General features: G+C 47.7%; 1 protein-coding gene across 4 annotated transcripts in view; it reads right to left on the bottom strand.

Annotated features, from left to right (window-relative positions):
• The window catches only part of RNF8 (ring finger protein 8), a 46,367-nt gene extending 24,742 nt beyond the window's left edge, over window positions 1-21,625 (bottom strand). For 2 of the 4 annotated variants that reach the window (XM_066359515.1, XM_066359513.1), the window contains exons 1-2: window positions 21,373-21,625; window positions 14,168-14,296 (exon numbers count right to left, since the gene is read on the bottom strand). In XM_066359515.1, coding sequence (XP_066215612.1) covers window positions 14,168-14,296; window positions 21,373-21,483 — 240 coding nt within the window. In that variant the 5' untranslated portion in view covers window positions 21,484-21,625. The remainder of the gene's footprint in view (window positions 1-14,167; window positions 14,297-21,372) is intronic. The other 2 variants (XM_066359512.1, XM_066359514.1) reach the window with 2 other exon arrangements.
• Window positions 21,626-24,620: the final 2,995 nt, after the last annotated feature.

Here is a 24,620-nt window from a genome sequence, read left to right on the forward strand (position 1 = left end):
TCATGTAAGTGCTTGCTACCATGATTACATTCTGGCTTGATTTATCAACAATCGCTTCAGTTCTACGCTCAGCATCTCACAAGGCAAATACACGGAATGCAAAATTGGAAGACAGGGAAACGCCTTTTAGCAGCTGACTGTGGAAAGCAAATCACAAGAGCCCGGACGTGCAGATGTGGGGTTCCACAGCACAGCCTACTAACCCAGTGGAGTAGCATGCGAAGTGGGGTTAGCTAAGGAATGCTAACTTGGGGTGACGGGTTCTACAACACATGAAGCCAATGCAGAATGTAGAGCTTCAAGAAACAAGCGCACATTTCAAATGCCAATATCAAGGACTTTAACTTCAGGGGACAGGCCAGAGATGAAACTCACAGCTGAATCGGTACATAGATTTATGTTTATGTTGGTTACTATAGCTACCTACTTTCAGCTACAAAAATTACTGGTCAACCCAAATATGCTGAGTGGGGGCTTGACCACAATGCACAGAGGATGAACGGGAGTAGAGACTGGATGTCGGCTCTGGTTTGGGTGGTATTAGGTCCTTGTTTCTGGTTTTATATCATTTGGATGGAGTGGGGAGAGGGAGAGAAAGCTGAGCAGATGGCATATATTGATAGATATACACCAAAGGGCCGGCTTCAACCTTTGGCCGCACCTGGCTACCCCTCTCCCAACCTTTCCACCATTCCTCTTCAGCCTGAGAAACTATGAGGAGTGCCCAGCTCTGCTAACACGTGCGAAAATGACAAAGGAGGAGGTAGGAGTCAGGAGAAGATTAATATCAGAACAGATTATACAGACAGAGGAAGAAGGTTTGGGGAAAAGTACTATGACACAGAAGTAATATGTCATCTAATGCCAAGGTATACAGGGGTCCCCAAACTTTTTACACAGGGAGCCAGTTCACTGTCCCTCAGACCGTTGGGAGGGCCACCACATACAGTGCTCCTCTCACTGACCACCAATGAAAGAGATGCCCCTTCCAGAAGTGCGGCGGGGGGCCGGATAAATGGCCTCAGGGGGCCGCATGTGGCCCGCAGGCCGTAGTTTGGGGACGCCTGGAGACATTTAAGAAAAATCTCCAAGGCAAAGATAAGGTGAAAGAAAAAAAGAAAAGAGAAGAAAAAAGAAAGGTTACAGAAGCAGCCCAAGACCTGAGAGAACGGAATTCCTAAAAAGCTGAGCAAACTTTCAAGACACACTGCAGCCCTCCACTAGGACCCCTGCATTAATTTGCCTCCTCCAGAGCCCTTCAGGCCTGGAAAAGCAGCTCCCAGCCTCTCCCCACCACATTTTACCCTGGGGTCCTTCTGTTTACCCATGCATCACTTCCTGGTGACACCTAGTGCTATAATTTAGGCCACAGCCCTGAGTCAGGTCTGATCACAAGGTGACTATAAAAAAAAGGATGAAAATACCATGCCTATATAAGAACAATCAAGTACTGCCAGGATACGATCTCAAATACAATGGTTTAAATAAATCAACCTCTGTTCAAGCCTTTCTCGATGCTGATTTTCAAAAATAACCAGTTTGAACAATGTCGGCAGCAGCAGCCAAGTGATAACCAAAAAAGCGTGCCTGATGTCTCTTCACCATCAATGGGGAAAAGGTGGGAGCACAAACCCCCTTATACAATAATTACTTTACCTGACGCTCAATCTCTGTCCTGAGTTGATAATTGGTTGTTGAAGACAGTGGAAGCCCAAAGTCAAAAGGCAATGTTTTTGGCCCTGGCCGGCTGGTTCAGTAGATAGAGCACTGGCCTGGCATATGGACATCCCGGGTTCAATTCCCCTTCAGGGCACACAAGAGAAAAGACCATCTGCTTCTCTTCCCCTCCTCTCCCCTCTCTCTCTCTTCTTTTCCCGGAATGATTTGAGCATTGGCCCCAAGTGCTGAGGATAGCTCAGGTGGTCTGAACCTTGGCCTCAGACACTTAAAATAGTTTGGTTGATTCAAGCATCAGCCCAAGGCAGAGGTGCTGGGTGGATCTGAGTTAGGGCACATGTGGGAGTCTGCCTCACTATCTTCAGTCTTCTAAAAAAAGGGCAATGTTTTCTTTGAGTTTTCCAGGTGATTTACATAGCTTAAGTGATTCTCAACCCTGACTATACAGTGAAATCACAGGGAAATGTTTTCAACAAATAGCAATGCCTGAGTCTCACCATCTTGAAAAGACTTGGCAAATGACTTCAGATATGACCATAACAATGATCTCCTGCACCTGAAATACAAACCTTTCATCAAGAGGAGGAGGTTGCTGGCCCTGGCCGGTTGGCTCGGTGGTAGAGCGTCGGCCTGGCGTGCAGAAGTCCCGGGTTCGATTCCCGGCCAGGGCACACAGGGGAAGCGCCCATCTGCTTCTCCACCCTTCCCCCTCTCCTTCCTCTCTGTCTCTCTCTTCCCCTCCCGCAGCCAAGGCTCCATTGGAGCAAAGATGGCCCGGGCGCTAGGGATGGCTCCTTAGCCTCTGCCCCAGGCGCTAGACTGGCTCTGGTCGCGACATAGCGATGCCCGGGGGGGGGGGGGGGGGGCGGCGGCAGAGCGTCGCCCCCTGGTGGGCATGCTGGGTGGATCCCGGTAGGGCGCATGCGGGAGTCTGTCTGACTGTCTCTCCCTGTTTCCAGCTTCAGAAAAATGGAAAAAAAAAAAAAAAAAAAGAGGAGGAGGTTGCTAAGGCATCATGCCAGAAAGGAGCAGTTGTTCAGAAAAAAAATAAGCAAAAAGGGGAGGGGAAGGGCTGACTTGTAAGAATAGTTGCTCCATCAGAACAACTCAGTCATAGCTTCTCTCCAAACTCAGTTACTTCACAAACTGAATCAAAGCTAAGAAATTTAAACCAGAAAAGACTTGGAAGAACCAGGCACTTACCTTTCCTCTACTTCCCTTGTCTGAGGCCTGAGAGAGGGGTCTCTAGATACAGCCCCAGAAGAGAGGGAGGACACCAGACACCAGACAGGACAGCGATCTGCTGCCGCCACAGGCTGCCCCGTGTCCCTGGGGTTGGTGTTCAAGGAGCACTAACATCAGTCAGCTAGTGGCTTCCCAACCTCTCAAAATCCGCTGTCCCACAAGTGGGAGACATCATATTGCACATAATTAGGGAAAGAAGCCGCAGACAACTCAGCTTTAAAATATCATAACCCCGTCACTCAGCAAGCCAGCTCTTCTCTTAGAGAAAGCATCTTTCTCTAAGGTGTTTTGATATGTTATTGCAGGGGCTTTTCAAACTTTGCAGCTATGTCTTAAATATGCATAATTAATTTTGTTAAAATCATGCAAACAGCACTGCAAACTGCGTGTCCTCTACTGGTACTTGACAGCAGGGCACAGCAGAGGGACTCAGCTGAATCTGAGCCCGGGCTGATTCGCTCAACCAGTCAGCTAGTAGAAGGCATCGAGCAAGTCAGTTTCTATCTCCGGGCCTCACATCCATCTGTCCCCAGATACATCATCTCTAAGGTCCCCTTTTCAGTGGCAATTTCTTTTCACACAGGGTTTGCCAAGAGTGCTGACCCAACTGACTTAGCATTTACACAGCTTCTCCTTCAGCCCAGTGCCAACTCAACTGAATCCCAGTGCAGGAGGGTACCTTCTCCAAAGACTTACACCCACCAGTTCTATGCATGAAAACACGAGGCTGCTGGGCAGGCCTGCAGCACACCTGTGAAACTGCAAATTATAATAAAAGCATGTATTTGGACTCCATCCCCATTTCTAGCACAGAGCTTCTGAAACCTTTAGAATTTCCTAAGCAGCCTGACCTGTGGTGGCGCAGTGGATAAAGCGTAAACCTGGAAACACTGAGGTTGCCGGTTCAAAACCCTGGCTTGCCTGGTCAAGGCACATATGGGAGTTGATGCTTCCTGCTCCTCCCCTTTCTCTCTCTCTCTCTCTATCTCCCCCCATCCTCTCTAAAATGAATAAATAAATAAAATTAAAAGAATTTCCTAAGCAGTGACAGAGAGCAAGGTGTCTTTTGTTATGCTAATAAGGTGACTCTGGGACTGTCCCCAGGTCACCTAAGGATGCTGGCTAGAACTTTTAAGTCCCGCCCTTTGATCTCTGAAGAGGAGAGGGTCTGGAGGCTGAACTGATCACCAATGGCCAATGATTTCATCAATCATGCTTCTGTAATGAAGCCTCCATTAAAACCAAAAATAAGACAGGTTCCAGGAACTCCTGGGCTGGACCCACGGAGGTGCTGGAGGAGCAGTGCGCCCACAGGGCGTGCGAGTTCCACGCCCCTCCCGTGTCGCCTGCCTACACACCTCTCCCAACTGGATAGCCGTCTGTATCCCTTGTCATGGCCTTTACAATTTTTTAAATTCATTTAATTTTCAATTACGACAACATACAGTATTATATTAGTTTCGGGTGTACATTCCAGTGATTAGACATTCCGTCACTTACTAAGTGATCACCCCAATAAATCCTGGACCCATTTGATACTATACATAGTTACTAGAATATTCCTGACTGTATTCCCTATGCTGTACTTTACATCCCCATGGCTGTTCTGTTAATCTCCCCACCTCACCCCCCCATCTGGCACCATCAATATGCTGTTCTTTGTACCCATAAGACTGTTTGTTTTGTCTGACCTCTGGTGGCGCAGTGGATAAAGCATCGACCTGGGAACACTGAGGCTGCCGGTTCAAAACCCTGCGCTTGTCTGGTCAAGGCATATATGGGAATTGATGCTTTCTGCTCCTCTCTCTCTCTCTCCCTCCTTCCTCACTAAAATGAATAAATAAAAAATAAATTAAAAAAAAAGACTGTTCTGCTTTCTTATTTTTTAGATTCACTTTTTAATAAATATTTATTATATTGCCATTTTATTGTTCATATTTTTAATCTTTTCTTATTATTCTTAAAGAAAAACCTTTAACATTTCATGTAATACAGGTTTGGTGGTGATGAACTCCTTTAACTCTTTCTTGTCTGGGAAGCTCTTTATCTGTCCTTTGATTCTAAATGATAGCTTTGCTGGGTAGAGTAATCTTGGTTGTGGGTCCTCGCTTTTCATCACGTTCAATATTTCTTGCCAACCCCTCTGGCGTGCAAAGTTTCTGTTGAGAAATCAACTGACAGTCTTTTTTTTTAAAGATATTATTTATTCATTTTAGAGAGAGAGGAGAGAGAAAGGGGGGCTGAGGAACGAGAAGCATCAACTCGTAGTTGCTTCTCATGTGTCTTGACCAGGGAAGCCCAGGTTTCAAACAGTGACCTCAGCATTCCAGACTGAGGCCTCATCCACTGCGCCACCACAGGTCAGGCAGAGAAATCTGCTGATATTCTTATAGGAGCTCCCTTGTAGGTAACTAATGGTCTTCTCTTGATGATTTTAAGATTCTCTCTTTGGCCCTGGCTGGATAGCTTAGTTGGTTAAAGCATTGTCCCAATACATCAAGGTTGTCGGTTTGATTCCCAGTCAGGGCACATAAAAGAATCAACCAATGAATGCATAAATAAGTGGAACAACAAATTGATGTTTCTCTCTCCCCCTCTCCTCAAAAATCAATAATAAAAAAAGATTCTTGCCTGACCTGTGGTGGCGCAGTGGATAAAGCGTCGACCTGGAAATGCTGAGGTTGCCAGTTTGAAACCCTGGGCTTGCCTGGTCAAGGCACATATGGGAGTTGATGCTTCCAGCTCCTCCCCACCTTCTCTCTCTCTGTCTCTCCCTCTCCTCGCTAAATAAATAAATAAAAATAAATCTTAAAAAAAAAAAAGATTGTCTTTAACCTTTGGCATTTTTATTATGCTGTGTCTTAGTGTGGGCCTCTCTGGGTTCATCTTGTTTGGGCCTCTGCAGGTTAGAGAAATTTTCTGTCATTTTTTTCAAATAGGTGTTCAATTTCTTGCTCTCTCTCTTCTCCTTCTGGTATACCCCTTCCCCTTCCCCCACGATGCAGATGTTAGTACAATGAAGTCCCACAGTTCACTACACTATCCTCATTTTTTAAATTCTCTATTCTTTTTAGCATTCTGATTGGTTGTTTTTTGCTTCCTGTTAAGCCAGTGGCCAAGGCCACCATCACAGCAGCCTGGCCCATGCAGGTTCGCATTGGATTCAGACAGTCGGTAAAGAAACAATGGAGCCAATAACTGATGGACCATCATCTTAAATCCTAGCTTTCACTCGGCGGGCAAGTAAAAACACACACTGGGCTCCAAAACCCACTCACATTCAGTGCTCACAAAGCTACTGACTTATCCGAGTTTCCTAGAATCAAAGGTTCCTAGCTCACCACTTATTCACCTCTGTTCCCCATCTCCTTCCTTCTCTCTGCACAAACTCTGCACGAACTGGCTTCTCTCTCAACACTCCGCCATCTTGGCTGCTTCTCCTGGCCTCCTCCACGTGGCCTCTCTCTGCTCTCTCCTCTAATGATAATCTCAGGAACCAAGAGCGCAAGCTCTCATTCTGCCCCCATTTTATAGTATAGATTCAAAATCTTTAATACAATATACAAAATAGGGAAGTCTCTAATACAAAGTCACTTATCTGGGGCATGATGGGATTGTACCACCCCACATCAAAAACGGGTGGGAAAGGATTAATCCCAAAACCAAGCCCCAGGCTACAAGGATTCTGCCTGCCCACAGCCTGCCCCCAACACACATTAATATCACCTGGGTGACGGCCTCCTTGTGGGCAGCGTCATCTTTAACAAAGTGAGCATAATATATTTTATCTGCCCAACAATCCACCCCTATGCTCACTTTACTACCCACAATCTACATCACCGGCATCCCTGTGCAAGGAAATTAGGCACATTACACAAATTACAACAGCACAAATCATACAGTTTCAATAATCACAAAGGTGCACTTCACCAGTCTCTGAGCACTTTGCCCAAAGCACAAGATGTCCTCGGCCTATGGGAAAAGCTTCCCGGGACAGGGGAGTGCTTCCAGCAAAGCCGTCCCCCACCCCCATCAGGGTATTTCACATTGTCCAAAATCCGTAAGTCCATCCAACAAAGGAGCCAGTGCCCACTCAGGTCGTAGTCCAGGAAATCAGTCCAGGCACATGAGGCCTCAGCCACCCCCCTCATCCCTGCCATCCTGGCAGGTCTTACACTGTCCCAAAGAGGGGCACATGGCAATGGCAGTCAGCATTTCCATCTCTGCTCCTGAGAGCATGTCCAGCCCTATGTCCCAAAATCACAGACCTACCAGCTGGGCTCTCATCTTATGGAGACTGCGGATTGCAACTCCAGCCCGATTCTCCTTATCCTCCAAAGAGGAACTGAAAACACCAGCTCCCGTGGCCAGTCTCGAGCCCCGGGCTGCCGCAGCCTTCTGCTCCACAGACCTTGCCTCAGCCTCAGCCCCGGCCTCAGCCCCGGCCTCCTGCCGCTGCTGGCTCTCCACAATATCCAGAGCAATCTGCAACTCACAAACCTGTGATTCCTCCTCCAGCAGCTGCTCCATTTCCAGGTGAATCTCGCAAACCTGGTCGGCCTCCTCCTCCAGCGCTTCCTCCAGCTCCAGGTCAACATCTGTTTCTCCCATGTTTGCTGCAGCTCCTTCCACTGCTCGGTTTGCAGGTCCCGGGCAGCCTCTTCCACAGATCTCTTGGTTTCCTCACTCATGGCTGTAAAAGTCAGCCAGCCTATGGTCCCCAAAAGGACAGCCATGGGGAACCATAACAGCAGCCAGTCCTCTACTCCACCACTCAAAGGTGGTGGCGGCTCCTTGCCGATCTGTATGGAATCCTGCCACAGACTACGCCAAATGTAAAGCCAGTAGCCAGGGCCACCATCACAGCTGCCTGGCCCATGCAGGTTCGCATTGGATTCGGACAGCCAGTAAAGAAACAACGGAGCCAAAAACTGATGGGCCATTAGCTTTAATCCTAGCTTGCACCTGGCAGACAAGTTAAAAACACACACTGGGCTCCAAAACTCACTCACATTCAGTGCTCACAAAGCTACTGACTTATCCGAGTTTCCTAGAATCAAGGGTTTCTAGCTCACCAGACTTATTCACTTCTGTTCCCCATCTCCTTCCTTCTCCCTGCACAAACTCTGCACTAACTGGCTTCTCTCTCAACACTCCGCCATCTTGGCTGCTTCTCCTGGCCTCCTCCACGTGGCCTTTCTCTGCTCTCTGCTCTGCTCTGCTCCTCTAATGATAATCTCAGGCCCTGGCCGGTTGGCTCAGTGGTTGAGCGTCGGCCTGGTGTGCAGGAGTCCCGGGTTCGATTCCCGGCCAGGGCACACAGGAGAAACGCCCATCTGCTTCTCCACCCCTCCCCCTCTCCTTCCTCTCGGTCTCTCTCTTCCCCTCCCACAGCCTAGGCTCCATTGGAGCAAAGATGGCCTGGGCGCTGGGGATGGCTCTGTGGCCTCTGCCTCAGGCGCTAGAGTGGCTCTGGTCGCGACTACGCCCCGGATGGGCAGAGCATCACCCCCTGGTGGGCGTGCCGGGTGGATCCCGGTCAGGCGCGTGCGGGTGTCTGTCTGTTTCCCCGTTTCCAGCTTCAGAAAAGTACAAAAAACAAAAAACAAAAAAAGATAATCTCAGGAACCAAGAGAGCAAGCTCCTGTTCTGCCCCCATTTTATAGCGTAGAAATCAAAACCTTTAATCCAATATACAAAATAGGTAAGTCTCTAATACCAGGGGTCCCCAAACTTTTTACACAGGGGGTCAGTTCACTGTCCCTCAGACCGTTGGAGGGCCGGACTATAAAAAAAACTATGAACAAATCCCTATGCACACTGCACATATCTTATTTTAAAGTAAAAAAACAAAACGGGAACAAATACAATTTTTTTTTTTTTCATTTTTCTGAAGCTGGAAACGGGGAGAGACAGTCAGACAGACTCCCGCATGCGCCCGACCGGGATACACCCGGCACACCCACCATGGGGCGACGCTCTGCCCACCAGGGGGCGATGCTCTGCCCATCCTGGGCGTCGCCATGTTGCGACCAGAGCCACTCTAGCGCCTGGGGCAGAGGCCACAGAGCCATCCCCAGCGCCCGGGCCATCTTTGCTCCAATGGAGCCTTGGCTGCGGGAGGGGAAGAGAGAGACAGTGAGGAAAGGAAAGCGCGGCGGAGGGGTGGAGAAGCAAATGGGCGCTTCTCCTGTGTGCCCTGGCCGGGAATCGAACCCGGGTCCTCCGAACGCTAGGCCGACGCTCTACCGCTGAGCAACAAATACAATATTTAAAATAAAAAACAAGTAAATTTAAATCAAGAAACTGACCAGTATTTCAATGGGAACTATGGGCCTGCTTTTGGCTAATGAGATAGTCAATGTGCTCCTTTCATTGACCACCAATGAAAGAGGTGCCCCTTCCGAAGTGCAGTGGGGGCGGATAAATGGCCTCAGGGGGCCGCATGTGGCCCGCGGGCCGTAGTTTGGGGACCCCTGCTCTAATACAAAGTCACTTATCTGGGGCATGATGGGATTGTACCACCCCACATCAAAAAGGGTGGGAAAGGCTTAATCCAAAAACCAAGCCCCAGGCTACAAGGATTCTGCCTGCCCACAGCCCACCCCCAACACACATTAATATCACCTGGGTGACGACCTCCACGTGGGCAGCGCCATTTTTAACAAAGTGAGCATAATATATATTTTATCTGCCCAACACTTCCTTATTATTCCAAAGTGCTGTTTTGATTCTTGGCTTCGTGTACTTTACTTCTGAGTCCCTGTAAGTTATTCTTCATTTCAGTTAGTGTATCCTTCATTTCTGAGTGGTCCTTTTTTATGCTGCTGAAGTTCTCTCCAAGTTCATCTACTCTTCCCCTAAGTCCAGTGAGCATCCTTATAACCAGTGTTTTGAACTCTGAATTTGGTGGATGGCTTATCTCCATTTTGCTCAGTTTTTCTAGAGTTTTGTTCTGTTCTTTCATTTGGGACATGTTTCTTTGTCTCCTCACTTTGTCGATTTCCCTGTGTTTGTTTCTATGTATTCAGTAGGGCTGCCAGATCTTCCAGCTTTGGTAGAGGAATCTAATGTAGGAGGTGTCCTGTAGGGTCCAGTGGTACAGCCTCCCCATTCAGCTGAGCTGGGCAGTCAGGTGCACCCCTGGTGGGGCCGGGTACACCCTCCTGTAGTAGTTGAGCCTCCTGTTGCTACTGCCACATCAATGAGAGGGATTTACCCCTGTAAAGCCAGTAGCCAGGGTCACCATCACAGCCGCCTGGCCCATGCAGGTTTGCATTGGATTCGGACAGTCGGTAAAGAAACAACGGAGCCAAAAACTAATGGGCCATTATCTTTAATCCTAGCTTGCACTCGGTGGGCAAGTAAAAACACACACTGGGCTCCAAAACCCACTCACATTCAGTGCTCACAAAGCTACTGACTTATCCGAGTTTCCTAGAATCAAAGGTTTCTAGCTCACCAGCCTTATTCTCCTCAGTTCCCCATCTCCTTCCTTATCCCAGATACAAACTCTGCACAAACTGGCATCTCACTCAGCACTCCGCCATCTTGGCTGCTTCTCCTGGCCACATGGCCTCTTTCTGCTCTCTGCTCTGCTCCCTCTGCTCTCTCATGCTAATCATCCCAGGAACCAAGAGAGCAAGCTCCCGCTCCGTCCCCATTTTATACTGTAGCTTCACAACCTTTAATCCAATATACAAAATAGGGAAGTCTCTAATACAAAGTCACTTCTCTGAGGCATGATTGGATTGTACCGCCCCATATCAAAAAGGGTGGGAAAGGCTTAATCCCAAAACTAAGCCCCAGGCTACAAGGATTCTCCCTGCCTTTAGCCCACCCCCAACACACATTAACATCACCTGGGCAACGGCCTCCTCATGGGCAGCGTCATCTTTAACAAAGTGAGCATAATATACTTTATCTGCCCAACACCAGCCTTATTCACCTCTGTTCCCCATCTCCTTCCTTATCCCTGCACAAACTGGCTTCTCACTCAACACTCCACCATCTTGGCTGCTTCTCCTGGCCTCCTCCACGTGGCCTTTCTCTGCTCTCCTTTCTGCTCTCTCCTCTAATATTAATCTCAGGAACCAAGAGAGCAAGCTCCTGTTCTGCCCCCATTTTATAGTGTAGAAGTCAAAACCTTTAATCCAATATACAAAATAGGAAAGTCTCTAATACAAAGTCATATCTGAGGCATGATGGGATTGTACCACTCCACATCAAAAAGGGTAGGAAAGGCTTAGTCCCAAAACCAAGCCCCAGGCTACAAGGATTCTGCCTGCCCACAGCCTGCCCCCAACACACATTAATATCACCTGGGTGACGGCCTCCACATGGGCAGCGCCATCTTAACAAAGTGAGCATAATATATTTTATCTGCCCAACAACCCCCAAGCCGATTAGCTGTGTGACTGTGCTAATCACCATGGAGAATCTGCTGAGCAGGGACCCACCCACAAAGCAGGACTTACTTCAGTGGCGCTGCTCTAGTGCCGGCTGAGCGCACCCCTTGAGTTTGTCATTTGTGGAGGTGGCTGGGTGATGTTTTGATGTGATCTGAACCTGTCCACCAGGTGTGCTGGCTCTGGGGCACTCTAGGAGGGAGGTGCAGGCCAAGGTCTGCTGCTCCCTGTGTTCTGCCAGGGGCCACATGCAACAAAGCAATCTGCAGATGGCTGCTACTTGTGCTGGGCCTGAAGATGCCCAGGAGACACCAAGCTGCAAACCAATGCCAGCTGCAGATAGTGCTGAGCCTGGGGCTACGCAAGATCTACCGGCCATATGGAGGCCAGATGCTGCTTGTTTAAGAGATTTAAGAAAGACTGAAGTATGAGCCAAGATAGGCCATTCATATGGAAAAGCCACTGGAAACAGCTTGGGTGAGCCCATAAATTGGTGAGGTGGGGTTTCAGAGAATCAGCGGGGCGGGGTGAACAGTGATAGCCAGGTTGATGGAGTCACAGATATGGCACCCACCTGCCAGCTCTGTAGGGGGGAGGGCCCAAAAAAGGAACAATGGCCTCTGCCAGCCCTTCTGTCTGGGAGAAAGCTGCCCTTCCAGCTCTCATCCTGATGCTAGACAGTTCAGTTCCTCCCCACATGCCCCTGGTGCCTTTCAAGCTGCTGCCTAGTGCTGGAGCTCAGAGTGAATGAGACCGAGGAAGTCACCGGATTGAGCACTGGATCGCCGGTTTGAGCATGGGGTCACCAGCTTGAGTGCAGTATCATCAACGTGATCCCAAGGTCGCTGGCTCAGCAAGGGATCACCAGCTCAGCTTGAGCCCTCACAGGTCAAGGTACATGTAAAGCCAGGAGCCAGGGCCAGAGCCACTATAAGAGCAGCCTGGCTCATGCAGGTTCGCATTGGATTCGGACAGTCGGTAAAGAAACAGCGGAGCCAAGAACTGGTGGGCCATAGTCTTTCATTCTAGCTTGCACCCGGCGGGCAAGTAAAAATACACACTGGGCTCCAAAACCCACTCACATTCAGTGCTCACAAAGCTACTGACTTATCCAAGTTTCCTAGAATCAAAGGTTTCCAGCTCACCAGCCTTATTCTCCTCAGTTCCCCATCTCCTTCCTTATCCCAGATACAAACTCTACACAAACTGGCATCTCACTCAGCACTCCGCCATCTTAGCTGCTTCTCCTGGCCTACTCCACGTGGCCTCCTTCTGCTCTCTGCTCTGTTCTCTCCTCTAATGATAATCTCAGGAACCAAGCGCGCAAGCTCCCGCTCCTTCCCTATTTTATAGTGTAGAAATCCAAACTCTTAATCCAATATACAAAATAGGGAAGTCTCTACTACAAAGTCACTTCTCTGAGGCATGATTGGATTGTACCGCCCCACATCAAAAGTGGGTGGGAAAGGCTTAATCCCAAAACCAAGCCCCAGGCTACAAGGATTCTCAACACACATTAATATCACCTGGGCAACGGCCTCTTTAACAAAGTGAGCATAATACATTTTATCTGCCCAACAGTACATACAAGAAGTAACCAATGAACAACTGCCTGACCTGTGGTGGTGCAGTGGATAAAGCGTCGAACTGGAAATGCTGAGGTCGCTGGCTCGAAACCCTGGGCTTGCCTGGTCAAGGCACATATGGGAGTTGATGCCTCCTGCTCCTCCCCCCTGTCTCTCTCTCTCTCTCTTTCTCTCTCTCTCCCTCTCTCTCCTCTCTAAAATGAATAAATAAAATAAAAATTAAAAAGAAAAGCTACATATTTAAAAAAAAAAAAAAAGTAACCAATGAACAACTAAAATAAAGCAAGTACAAGTTGATGCCCCCCCCCTCTCTTTCTCAAAAAAAAAAAAAAAGATAGCGTCAGAATTATAGGAGACCCAGCCGGTGCCCCAGCATTGCTTGGTGGTGTGGGGGTAACCCTCCCCACAAGCAGGAATTCATCTCCAAACCATTTTTTTCTTAAAGGAAAGAATGTCTTTTCTTTTTTTTTTAATATTTTATTTATTGATTTTTAGAGAGAGAGGAGAGAGAGAAGGGGGGAGGAGCAGGAAGCATCAACTCCCATTTGTGCCTTGACCAGGCAAGCCCAAGGTTTCGAACCGGCGACCTCAGTGTCCCAGGTCGACGCTTTATCCCACTGCGCCACCACAGGTCAGGCTCCAAACCATTTTAATATACTTCCTTCTAACAATTATCTTTAAAATCCTTCCAACCAGAGCAGTGCAAAATAGTGTCTGAAGACATTTTATACCTCCTAACCCTTAATTGCCTACATGAGAACTCCTCTCACCCCACTGTCTTTACTTTCATTGCATGCCTGGGTGCTTGTCTATCTGAACTTTAGGCACTTCCTAAATTTCTGGGCCATATAGACCACACCTCCATTAGTATTGATGCCTGGCAGCATTTTAAAGGAGATAGAAGGAGCTCGGGGCAGGGGCTCAGCCCCCCCAGGCCCCGAACCACACGTGTGCTCCAGAGTCTTCACCAGGTTCCCAAGTGACACAGGGCCAGTTCCCCTAGGAATTTAGTCCAGTTTCTGGAGCAGGAGCTACTGCACAATTTAGGTGTTCCTTTCAGGGTAACTAACTCAAGTTCTTAGAAATTATTCCGGCATAATCTAATCTCCGCAGCAAAGAGTGGTTAGGGAGATGATACATTTTTTTGAATCTTTAAATGTGTACCATGTTATTACCTATGGAAAAAAAAAGGCAATTTAAAAATAAATCAAAATTCACTGAAAGTCATCAGGCGTCTATAGATTCCGGTACCTTATTGTCCATAATTGTCCACTGGCCTTCAGGGTTCTGCTTCAAAACACAGTGCTTTCGGGAAATCATCAGAGGGCTGAGTTTTGATAACAGTTGGTATGTGACACCAAATCCTCGCCCTAAAGTCACCTACGAAGACAACAACATAAGAGACACCATCAGCCATTGTGCTGGAAAGAGAGGTCCTTTACATTCTTGTCGAGCAGTAGTATACGTGTCCTGCCTTCTGAAACCAGCCTTCTGTGACACCCACACAGTTCATCAGCTGCCAGGGGGCTGCCAGGCACTGAAAGGCAGGAGGCTGTGACAAAAAGAGACAGCTGAATGGGCTTACTCACGGAACGTCAGGGTCGGTAGGACCCTGGAAAGTCAGGAGATGGAGGAATTCTTTCTGCAAACTCGCATCAACTAGTCTTAAGCACTGCCAAGAACTACAGCCTCTATGCAAGTCGGTCCAGTTTTGTAACGGCTGACTTGGCATCTTTCTCGCTATAAATTCCATCCATTGGCCCTGGCTCTGCCATGGGCACCACCAGAAAATCTCCAATTCCCCTCCCACCCAACAACTACAGTGTCTACCATGTCTTCTCTTTTCTTGGCCCTATGCTCCCCGTTACTTCAAGCTAACTCTCATGGAATGGGTTTGAGTCTCTTTGCTACCCTAATGGGTCTGTGAAGAGACTCCTAGTGTACTTTTATTCCTGGATGCCATATATTTTTTAAAGACTTTATTTATTTTAGAGAGGAGAGAGAGAGAGAGAGACAGACAGACAGACAGGAGACATAAGGGGATAGGAGCAGGAAGCATCAACTCCCATTTGTGCCTTGACGAAAGCCCAGGGTTTTGAACCGGAGATCTCAGCATTCCAGGTTGATGCTTTATCCACTGCGCCACCACAGGTCAGGCCTGGATGCCATATTAAGAAAAATAAACTTTATTTCTATTACAGGGTTGAATCTAAGCATCATTTCCCAGTTCTATATATTATCACTGGAGCATATTAATTGCATTAGCTTTCACAGCAGATCTATCACACTGCTAAGGTATCCTTAGGCTTAGGAATGATTAAATTTCTTGGTCTGTCCCTCCCCCAAGAATTGCTATGCTAAGTCGTGTCTCTTCTGTCCTACACTTGACTAGTTGATAAATCTGGATTCAAGTGCAGGACCTTACATTAATTCCTATTAAACTTCATCTTGTTAGTTCACCCTATCACATGAGCTTGTCAAGACCTTTATGAATTTTTAATCGGCCATCAGACATACTCAATATTCCCTCCAACTTTGAGTTACCCACCAAAGTGATATGATGATCTCTGTACCTTCATTCAAGACACAGATACAAGACTGAAAGAGGAAGCAGCTAAAGGCAAAGCTCCAAGGAAAGCCTAGTAAAATTCTACCACACATTCTGGATATACCCTTCAACCAAAGTCTTTGCTTCAAGCCCACATTTTCCACCTTGTCCACAGGACAGCATGAGAACCCCTGGAAAGGGTTGCTTAAGAAGCCCCAATTCACATCTATCATACTTTCCTGAGGGACCAGTCTAATTCATTATAACCCTGTCAAGAAGGAAAATAAAACTCTTCTGAGACTCAGATCTTAGAAATCCCTGCTCATTCTTATTGGGGCACAAGCCACCTCTTTAACGACCCATACCACTGCCCTACCTGGGAATAGGCCAAATGAGCTATGGTGTTCGAAAAGCTGCCCTCTTCGCTCCTTCTGAAAACCTTTCAGGGCCATGCCCGCCCTTCCCTGTCCCTCAAAGACCCCACGACCCTTCCCACCCAGACTTAGTCTTCCCCACAGATGCCCTGCTCTGTAACTGGCGCTATCATCCAACCAACTGCTTAGCCCAAAACTCAGGAGCCACCTTTGATTCTTCTCTGTCCCTCATCCCCACATTCAAATCATGGGCAAATCCCACTGGCTGTAATTTAGTATGTCCCCAAGCTCGTCACTTCTCTCTCTATAGCCACCACCTTCCTCAGTCAGAACAACCTGGCCTCCCCTCCAGTTATGCTGCTCTGCTCCTGCGCTGGTCCTTCACACAGCAGCTGGAGTAGTCACGTAATAACTTTAAATCAGATCATTTCCTTTCCTTAAAATTCTCCAATGATCCAAACTTCCTTCCACAGCCTATAAGGCCCTGAATGGCCTAACCCCTTCCACCGCTAGTCTCTGGATCTCCTACAATGATCAGAAACACTCACTGCTCCCCAAGTTCTTTCCCTGTAGGCCCTGCTTAGGACACTCTTCTCTCAGACATTTACACGGGCTCCTTCTCATCTTCCAGGTTTCAGCTCCTGGCAGGCCCACGCTGATTACCCTATCTAAAGTTGCGGCCTGCTCCCTCCCGCCCTCTGTCCCACCTCATTGCATTACTTTGTGTTATCAGCTCGCACTTACCACAATCCGAAACTAACCTGTGTGTTTTATTTAATATAAATTTCATGAACAAAGACCTTATCTCTCTTGCGTACCACTGCATTTCTGGACCTGCATATTCTGTAAGTTTCTGTGAACGGATGTAATAGAGATCTTGCATATGTGCCCTCCCAAATTCTAAGATGGGTGATTTTTTTAGGTTAGAAGATGAAAACTGGGTTATTACAAGAAACTATGAGGCCTAACCAGGTGGTGGCGCAGTGGATAGAGCGTTGGACTGGGATTCAGAGGACCCAGGTTCGAGACCCTGAGGTCGCCAGATTGAGCGCGGGCTCATCTGGTTTGAGCAAAAAGCCCACCAGCTTGAACCCAAGGTTGCTGGCTCCAGCAAGGGCTCCGAGTACAGTCTGCTGAAGGCCCACAGTCAAGGCACATATGAGAAAGCAATTAATGAACAACTAAGGTGTTTCAACGCGCAATGAAAAACTAATGATTGATGCTTCTCATCTCTCTCTGTTTCTGTCTGTCTGTTCCTGTCTATCCCTCTCTCTCTCTCTGAAAAAAAAGAAACTATGAGGCAGCAAACAGCCAGGACCTCTTACAATCTTTCCCCCCAAAGGCCTAAATGACTGGTTCTCCTTTAAACTTCTAGTGACCACCTCTACCAAAACCCTAAGTCCAAAGTTTTTCAGTTCTTTGACAGTTTGCCAGAAACTCCATTAACTATGGAAGTCCCTTTGAGTTAATATATTTATCTGTTAAAAATAGAATATGTAAGGACTTAGCCGTCGTCCATATTCAGTAAGAATTCCCATTTAGGTGAAATATAGAAACACCGTATCTCTGACCACAAAACGAGTTTTGTAAGATTTGCAGATGAGTCAATGAAAAGAGTTCTGTAAAGGCCATAAATACTGCCTAATGTCTAGTTCCGGAAAACCCTCAGGATGCTGCCTTAACCACTTCTGTAAAAGGCCAAGATAACCACTTTTTCTAACATGCTTCGCTGAACACTCTCTCCCCAGATTGTTTTGACGACAACCGCACGCCTGTTTTGCTTCTGCTAACCTGCTTTGGCTAGGTCAGCGGTTCTCAACCTGTGGGTCGCGACCCCAGCGGGGTCGCCTAAAGCCATCGGAAAATACATAATGTATATCAGGTATTTACATTCCGAATCATAACTGTAGCAAAATTACAGTTATGAAGTAGCCACCAAAATTATTTTTTGGTTTGGGGTCACCGCAACATGAACTGTATTGCGGGGTCACGGCATTAGAAAGGTTGAGAACCACTGGGCTAGGTGCTTACCCCTTCCCCTCGCTTTTTGTCTTTAAAAGCAAACCCATGAGTTTGTTCAGGACAGCGAGTTTGTTAGGATATGAATCCACTCGTGGTTGCAGCCATTAAAGACTTCTTAATCTGACTACTTGATTGTGTGGCAAAATGTTTGTTTCTTTGCTGTCCAGATATGACATAGTTAGCTTTATTTCTAACAAAGGAAGTTTTCCATATTCCATTGTAATACTTGAGGGGAGACAGCCAGATTGCTGTTGTGAGTAGCCTGGGAAAAGTATTACAGAGAAGGGAGGGGAGTGCCTCTTTCTGAAATTCCCTCCAATAGACTCTGGATCTTTCTAGAGAAGGAAGGAAACACTCTTTTATGTCCTTCCCTTCACTGTCTGGCCCTAACATTTACGTTAGTAAAGCACAGCTAACCAGTCTGCAGTGAGCTTACCTGGATACCCCAGCATCATTCGTTAACACAAAATGAACTTTCCCACGGGTGCTGAGTGCTAACAGACTGCCAGCTCCTCGGCTGGGGTTGCTGCCATTCGCTGCACACAGTTCTGCAGGGCTTTGAGCTTGCCGACACCGTCCGTCAACCAGATCATTGTGTCCCTCCGAACCTTCACTAACCCTAATCCTTTCTCCTGGGAATGACTCCTCCTGTTTCCCAGAGGACTAGCAAATAATTCTAGAACCAACCATCCTTTCTGTTTTACAACACTCTTAGTGCTGATAGTTTCATGAAAACCAAACACAACAGAAGAAAAGGGGAAAATTAAGATACTATGCTTTTTCCCAAAGGCCTAAATACTCATAGGGCCAGAAACTAGCTGGCTTGCAATAAAGCTAATTTGTTTTTCCAGAAAACTCTCTGGTTTAAGAAATGTAAAAACGGCCTGACCTGTGGTGGCGCAGTGGATAAAGCGACGACCTGGAAATGCTGAGGCCGTAGGTTTGAAACTCTGGGCTTGCCTGGTCAAGGCACATATGGGAGTTGATGCTTCCAGCTCCTTCCCCCTTCTCTCTCTCTGTCTCTCTCCCTCTCTCTCTGTCTCTCTCTCCTCTCTAAAAATGAATAAAATTTAAAAAATAGTTAAAAAAAAAAAAAGGAAATGTAAAAACGTAAATTCAAGCAGATAATTTACTATAGTATTCCCTATAGCGAAATGAGAGGAACCTTGCTTTATTATTTTATCCCTGAAATCTGAGACTGTGAAGGAACTGGCAAGGCAGGACACTGCTCTTACTCCTCTGTCATAATTAAATGACATCAGCAGACCTCTTAAAATCATGTGCACATCAGCTTGTGCTATGGTCTGGGACCATTAGAATAAGTAAGACTTCATCTCTGGGTTTTGACTCAGGCCTCTCTTCCTACATACTGCATTTATGCTCCAACTAGTTCCTAGGACCCCTCAACCTTGCATACTGCCAGACCTGGCCAGCCTCTCCGCCACACAGGACTCTGAGACAAGCCAAACCTTCCACCTGTCTTCGCCATTCACTCGGGTTTCTGTGGGTCTCTCCCCAAAGAGGTGACCCCACACAAAATTATCCGACAGTTTAAAATGTGAACAGGACTGTTTTTTAGTCCTCTTGCCCTTGCCGCAGCTGTTCTCGTTCTTTCTGTCCCTCCCCGCCCCATCACCAAGATTCCCAGTGGTACCAAGCTATTCAGAAGTAATAAATTAATCCACAGTAGTTTAATATGAAGAATGAGTTGACCTCTATGACCTTTATAGAATTGTATATGGGAGTATAGTATATGTAGGGCTCAGATTAGGTAATTACATGAAAGCCCAAATCTTATACAAAATATGGTTACTATTACGCAGGTGTTAGTATCTTCATTTGTGAAACTTCCCAAAGTATATGACTTTGGAAAGGGGAGTGCAGGTAAAGGTAAATGCTCATTCTCTAAGAATGAATGCTGCCTGACCAGGCGGTGGCGCAGTGGATAGAGCGTCAAACTGGGATGCGGAGGGCCCAGGTTCGAGACCTCAAGCTCGCCAGTTTGAGTGTGGACTCATTTGGTTTAAGCAAAGCTCACCAGATTGGAACCAAGGTCACTGGCTCGAGCAAGGGGTTACTCGGTCTGCTGAAGGCCCACAGTCAAGGCACATATGAGAAAGCAATCAATGAACAACTAAGGTGTCACATGAAAAACTAATGATTGATGCTTTTCATCTCTCTCCGTTCCAGTCTGTCTATCCCTCTCTCTGACTCACTCTGTCTGTAAAAAAAAAAAAAAAAAGAATGAACGCCTAATGTGGACTTTCAGGCACCCACACCTGGAGAGAAGAGAGATCTGTGAGAAGAGGTGTCTTCTAGACATTTTCCAAATCACAGCATACAAGTAAGTCACCCTTTATAAACCTCTAATCTAGCAACATTTAAGGCTGGACGTGAAGCCCTCAGCTGGATTGAGGAACCACTGCTCCAAGAGCACACTAAATAATCCCCATCTTGGCCCCTGATCATACAACCTGCCTCAATCTTTTCAGCCTGTGTCACTGTGTATGAAATCCTCTTTACCCATTCAAGCCATAAACTCTTTGAGAGCAGAAATCATTCTTACTTGGCTGCCTTATATATAGTACACTAAACAATGTAAGTGCTCAATAAATACGTGGGAGACTGAATTAGGGCTGGGTAGTTTATAGGAAATCTAATTAAACACACATACATACTTACATACATACTAAAAGACTTCCTTATCTTTCATATAAATTATTTCCCAGACACAAATGGTTCCCAGTTACGACCAACTGGTCCCCACCCAGTTCTCCGAAAGCTGACCATCTCCTTCCTCTTCCACACTTTCCCCCTTTAGAACCACTGCCCCATTCCAAACGGCCCCAAAAGAAATTGCCTCACCTTCCCTCTTTGTTTTTTTTTCTCTCACTTATGGCCACACTGGAAAACAATACAAGCAGCCTCTCCGGTGCTGAATCTCTCCCCCGCTCAGCTCGGGGGGTGGCCCTCGGCAGTCCCGCGCCCCACAGGGTAAACGTGGCCCCACCCCGCAGCGCCCATTTTCCTTAAGAGTTGGAATACAAGATGTTTCTCCGTTAAAGTTGGAGTATTTGGACCAACAACTCGCAACCATTTTCAAAACAAACTGGAGAAAGTTCACGCTCTCCGTGTAAGTTGGGCTCCCAGCCCCGCCGCTCGCGCGGGGGACTCCGCGCGACCCCACGGGGGCTGCCGGGTCTCCGCTCCCCTCCTCCCGCCCCCTTCCCGCCCCACGCTCCCTGACTCGCCCGCAGGCCCGGCCGCCATCCGCGAAGTCTCCTTCCCTCCCCCACGGACCCCGCCGCCTCCCCCACGGACCCCGCCGCCCCAACCGCTCGCCCCGCACCTCTTCCTGCGGCGGCCGTGGCCCGGGTGGCGGGGCTGGCAGGGAGGGCGGTCCCCCGCGCGGCGCGCCCCCGCCCCCACCCCGCCCTCGCCCCCGGGCCGGACGCCCGGCTCCCCGCAGGCCGCGCTTCCTCCCGCTGCCCCGGCCGCGGCCTCCCGCTCACCTCCTGCCCCTCCTCCAGCAGCAGCCACTCGGCGTCCAGCCCCACGCGCCGCAGGCACCAGCTGCGGCCCCCGGGGCGCCCCCTCGGAGCCCGGGAGCCGGGCTCCCCCATAGCACCCTCGGCCCTGGGGCGCGGTCGGTCAGCACTCAGCCAGAAGCCGCCCCAGCTGCTGGCCGCCCCTTCTCTTTGACAACTCCATTACAAGTACACAGCAGACAGAAGCAATCGCTGCGCGCTCGCGCTCCACGCGCACTCTCGCTCGGCTCGGCGCCCTGCCCGCCCCGCCGGCCGGCGGAGCCACTGCGCCTGCGCGGCAGGAAGGCGGCGGCCTGGCTCGGCAGGTGTGTGGGTCGCCGGATGAGGTGGGCATGGGGGTCCGGGCGGAGCAATCTAACTTCCTCGTCTCACTTCCCTCGCCCTTTCTGGAACCACTGCCCCATGTCCTGCCCGCCTTAATGTGTGAATCTCTTCTCACCCTTCCTCTTTCTATTTATTTATTTTTACATTTTGTTTTATGGCGATTTCCGTGTTTAAACCTATAGCCACCTTTTAAATGACTTTAAGCTTGTGATAGTTTTTAAATGTTAAGTTTGTTCCTAAAGAGCATCTATTTTGCATGACCTTTTACTACCTGACTCTTTTGTTTTATTTTTAATATATGAAACTTAAGTTAGGCTAATCTATCGAAACAGAAATCAGTTACTTGGGGTTAGGTGTGCGAGCCAGGATGGAATGCAGGTAGAACAGAGAATTTTGGAAGGTGAGAGAAGTTTTCTAAAACTGGATTGTAGTTATGATTGCACAGTTGTATACGTTACTAAAATGTCAGTGACACTCCCAGTGGATGGATTTTATGGCATGTAAATTAACCTCAATAAAGCTGTTACACACACACACACACACACACACACACACACACACTCACACTCTCTCACACTCTTCCTGACCTGTGGTGGTGCAGTGGATAAAGCATCGACCTAGAATGCTAAGGCCACCGGTTTGAAGCCCTGGGCTTGCCTGGTCAAGGCACTACCAGTTGATGCTTCCTGACCCTCCCCCCTTCTCTCTCTCTCTCTTTCTAAAATCAATTTAAAAAACAAAACAAAACACTCAAACTCGCCCTTTGATTCTCCAATGTAGTGTGCGTGGTAGCTGCCCCAGTAGAGAGCTCATCTGTGATAATCAGTGCCCCCTTTTGTCTTTTCAATTTCCCAGTATCTGCTAAACAATTTTATTAAATCCTATTGGGAGAAAATACACATACTGTACTAAGTAAATTATACAAAGTACAATACCAAATGGCTAACATTTATGGAGAGCTAGGTGCTAAGTACTGGGCCAAGCTGCCTACATACTTTATCTTAGTAGTTTGCACCTCACCAACAACATGATGATAGTGGTTACAATGATAATGCCTACTTTAGGGATAAGAAAAGAGGCACAAAGAGGTTTAGAAATCTACCCCAAGTAAGAAAAGTGGAGCCTGACTAGGCGGTGGCGCAGTGGATAGAGCGTCGGACTGGGATGCGGAAAACCCAGGTTCGAGATCCCGAGCTCACCAGCTTGAGCACGGGCTCATCTGGTTTGAGCAAAAGCCCACCAGCTTGAACCCAAGGTCGCTGGCTCCAGCAAGGGGTTACTTGGTCTGCTGAAGGCCCGCGGTCAAGGCACATATGAGAAAGCAATCAATGAACAACTGAGGTGTTGCAATTCACAATGAAAAACTAATGATTGATGCTTCTCATCTCTCTCCGTTCCTGTCTGTCTGTCCCTGTCTGTCCCTCTCTCTGACTCTGTAGAAAATAAGTAAATAAAATTTAAAAGAAAAAAAGTGGAGCAGGAGGTCTATTTCCAGAACATAATTTCCTAACCATGGCTGCAACTCCCCACCATGGGGTGTGCTGTCAGATCAACAATTTCGGCCTGTGATGTCACAAAGGGTCAGGAAAAATTGGTGGGTGCCATAACCGCACCCTCAGACGCTTCCCTAAGCTTTGGATGGGTGTCTGCAGGTGCCTACACCTCACCTTAGTGTTCTGGAACTAAGGAACAGCAAGTGCACCAAGAAGCGATCCCTGCATTTCCCTGGTGTATCTCCTTAGGCTCTTGGCTGTTACAATGTCCCAGACTTTTCTCCTTTTGATGACTTTGACGATAACTGGCCAGGTATTTTGTAGAATATCCCTGTGGGGCAGCTGTGTTAGGCTTGCTCGCTGGTGTACCAGCTGCAAACACTTTGCTTGATTAGTGCGTGAGCACGTGGCAGAGGCACGTGTGCAGAGCCTATATAAAGCTACGGGTGCTTATGCTGGAGAGAGATGAAAGATGGGGGGGGATTGTGGATGCACAGGCTGCCTGCCTGTCCCTGTGAGGGGCCGTCTTGCTGTTTGTTTGCCTGAGAGGCGGTTTTCTCTGCCTGTGTGCTTGTCCGCCGCTGTGACACTTTATTAAAATGGCCCGATGCTTTTCCGGCTCTGCAGTTTTTCTACCATCTGCTTGGATCCAATGTGGACCTGCCTGGCCTTGGCCACAGGCATTACAGTCCCTCAACGAGGATGTTTCTGATGTTTTTCTTGTCATTAGATTAGACTGGGACTATAGGTTTTGGGGAGGTGGGCCACAAAGGTAAAATGCCATTCTAATCAGGTCATATTAAGGGTACAAGATATGAACACAAACGACCATTGTTATGTTCATCTTGATCACGAGTGTGGTGGGAGTAGGAAGGTGGGGCTCACGGCTCCACATCCTCACTCATTCTACCTTCTCCCTTATTTATTGTACCACCATCTCCTCTCCACCCACCCCAAATGTAAGACTGTGCTGAGGTAATCAGGGAAAGATGTCTTGTATTTAACGGGAAATGGTTTATAAAAACAGAAGTAGGCACGGAGAGGAAAATGGACTGTCTGCTTTGGACAGACTGTGTATTAAGTGCTATTTTCTGTAAACACAGGATTTCAAGTATGGAGTGAGATATTTCTGGTACCTTTATTCAAGTTCATTATATTTTGGAAGTAGTTATAATGAGTCATCAAGTTTATCATATTGTAGAGGTATCTGTAGTCAGTAATTAAGGAGGATGTTTTAGATTCTAAAGTACCTCTAAAATTTAGAGGTACTTGAAATTAGTACTGGAGGGAATCACATCATTCTTTCTGGTCGCAGCCCTTGCTGTCTCTTTATGCATTCACATCCTTTAACTTGCCAAGGATCAGTATCCAGTTCAAATATTTATCACCCATCTG

The sequence above is a fragment of the Saccopteryx leptura genome, chromosome 1 (genome assembly GCF_036850995.1).
Source record: "Saccopteryx leptura isolate mSacLep1 chromosome 1, mSacLep1_pri_phased_curated, whole genome shotgun sequence".
NCBI classification, from domain to species: domain Eukaryota; kingdom Metazoa; phylum Chordata; class Mammalia; order Chiroptera; family Emballonuridae; genus Saccopteryx; species Saccopteryx leptura.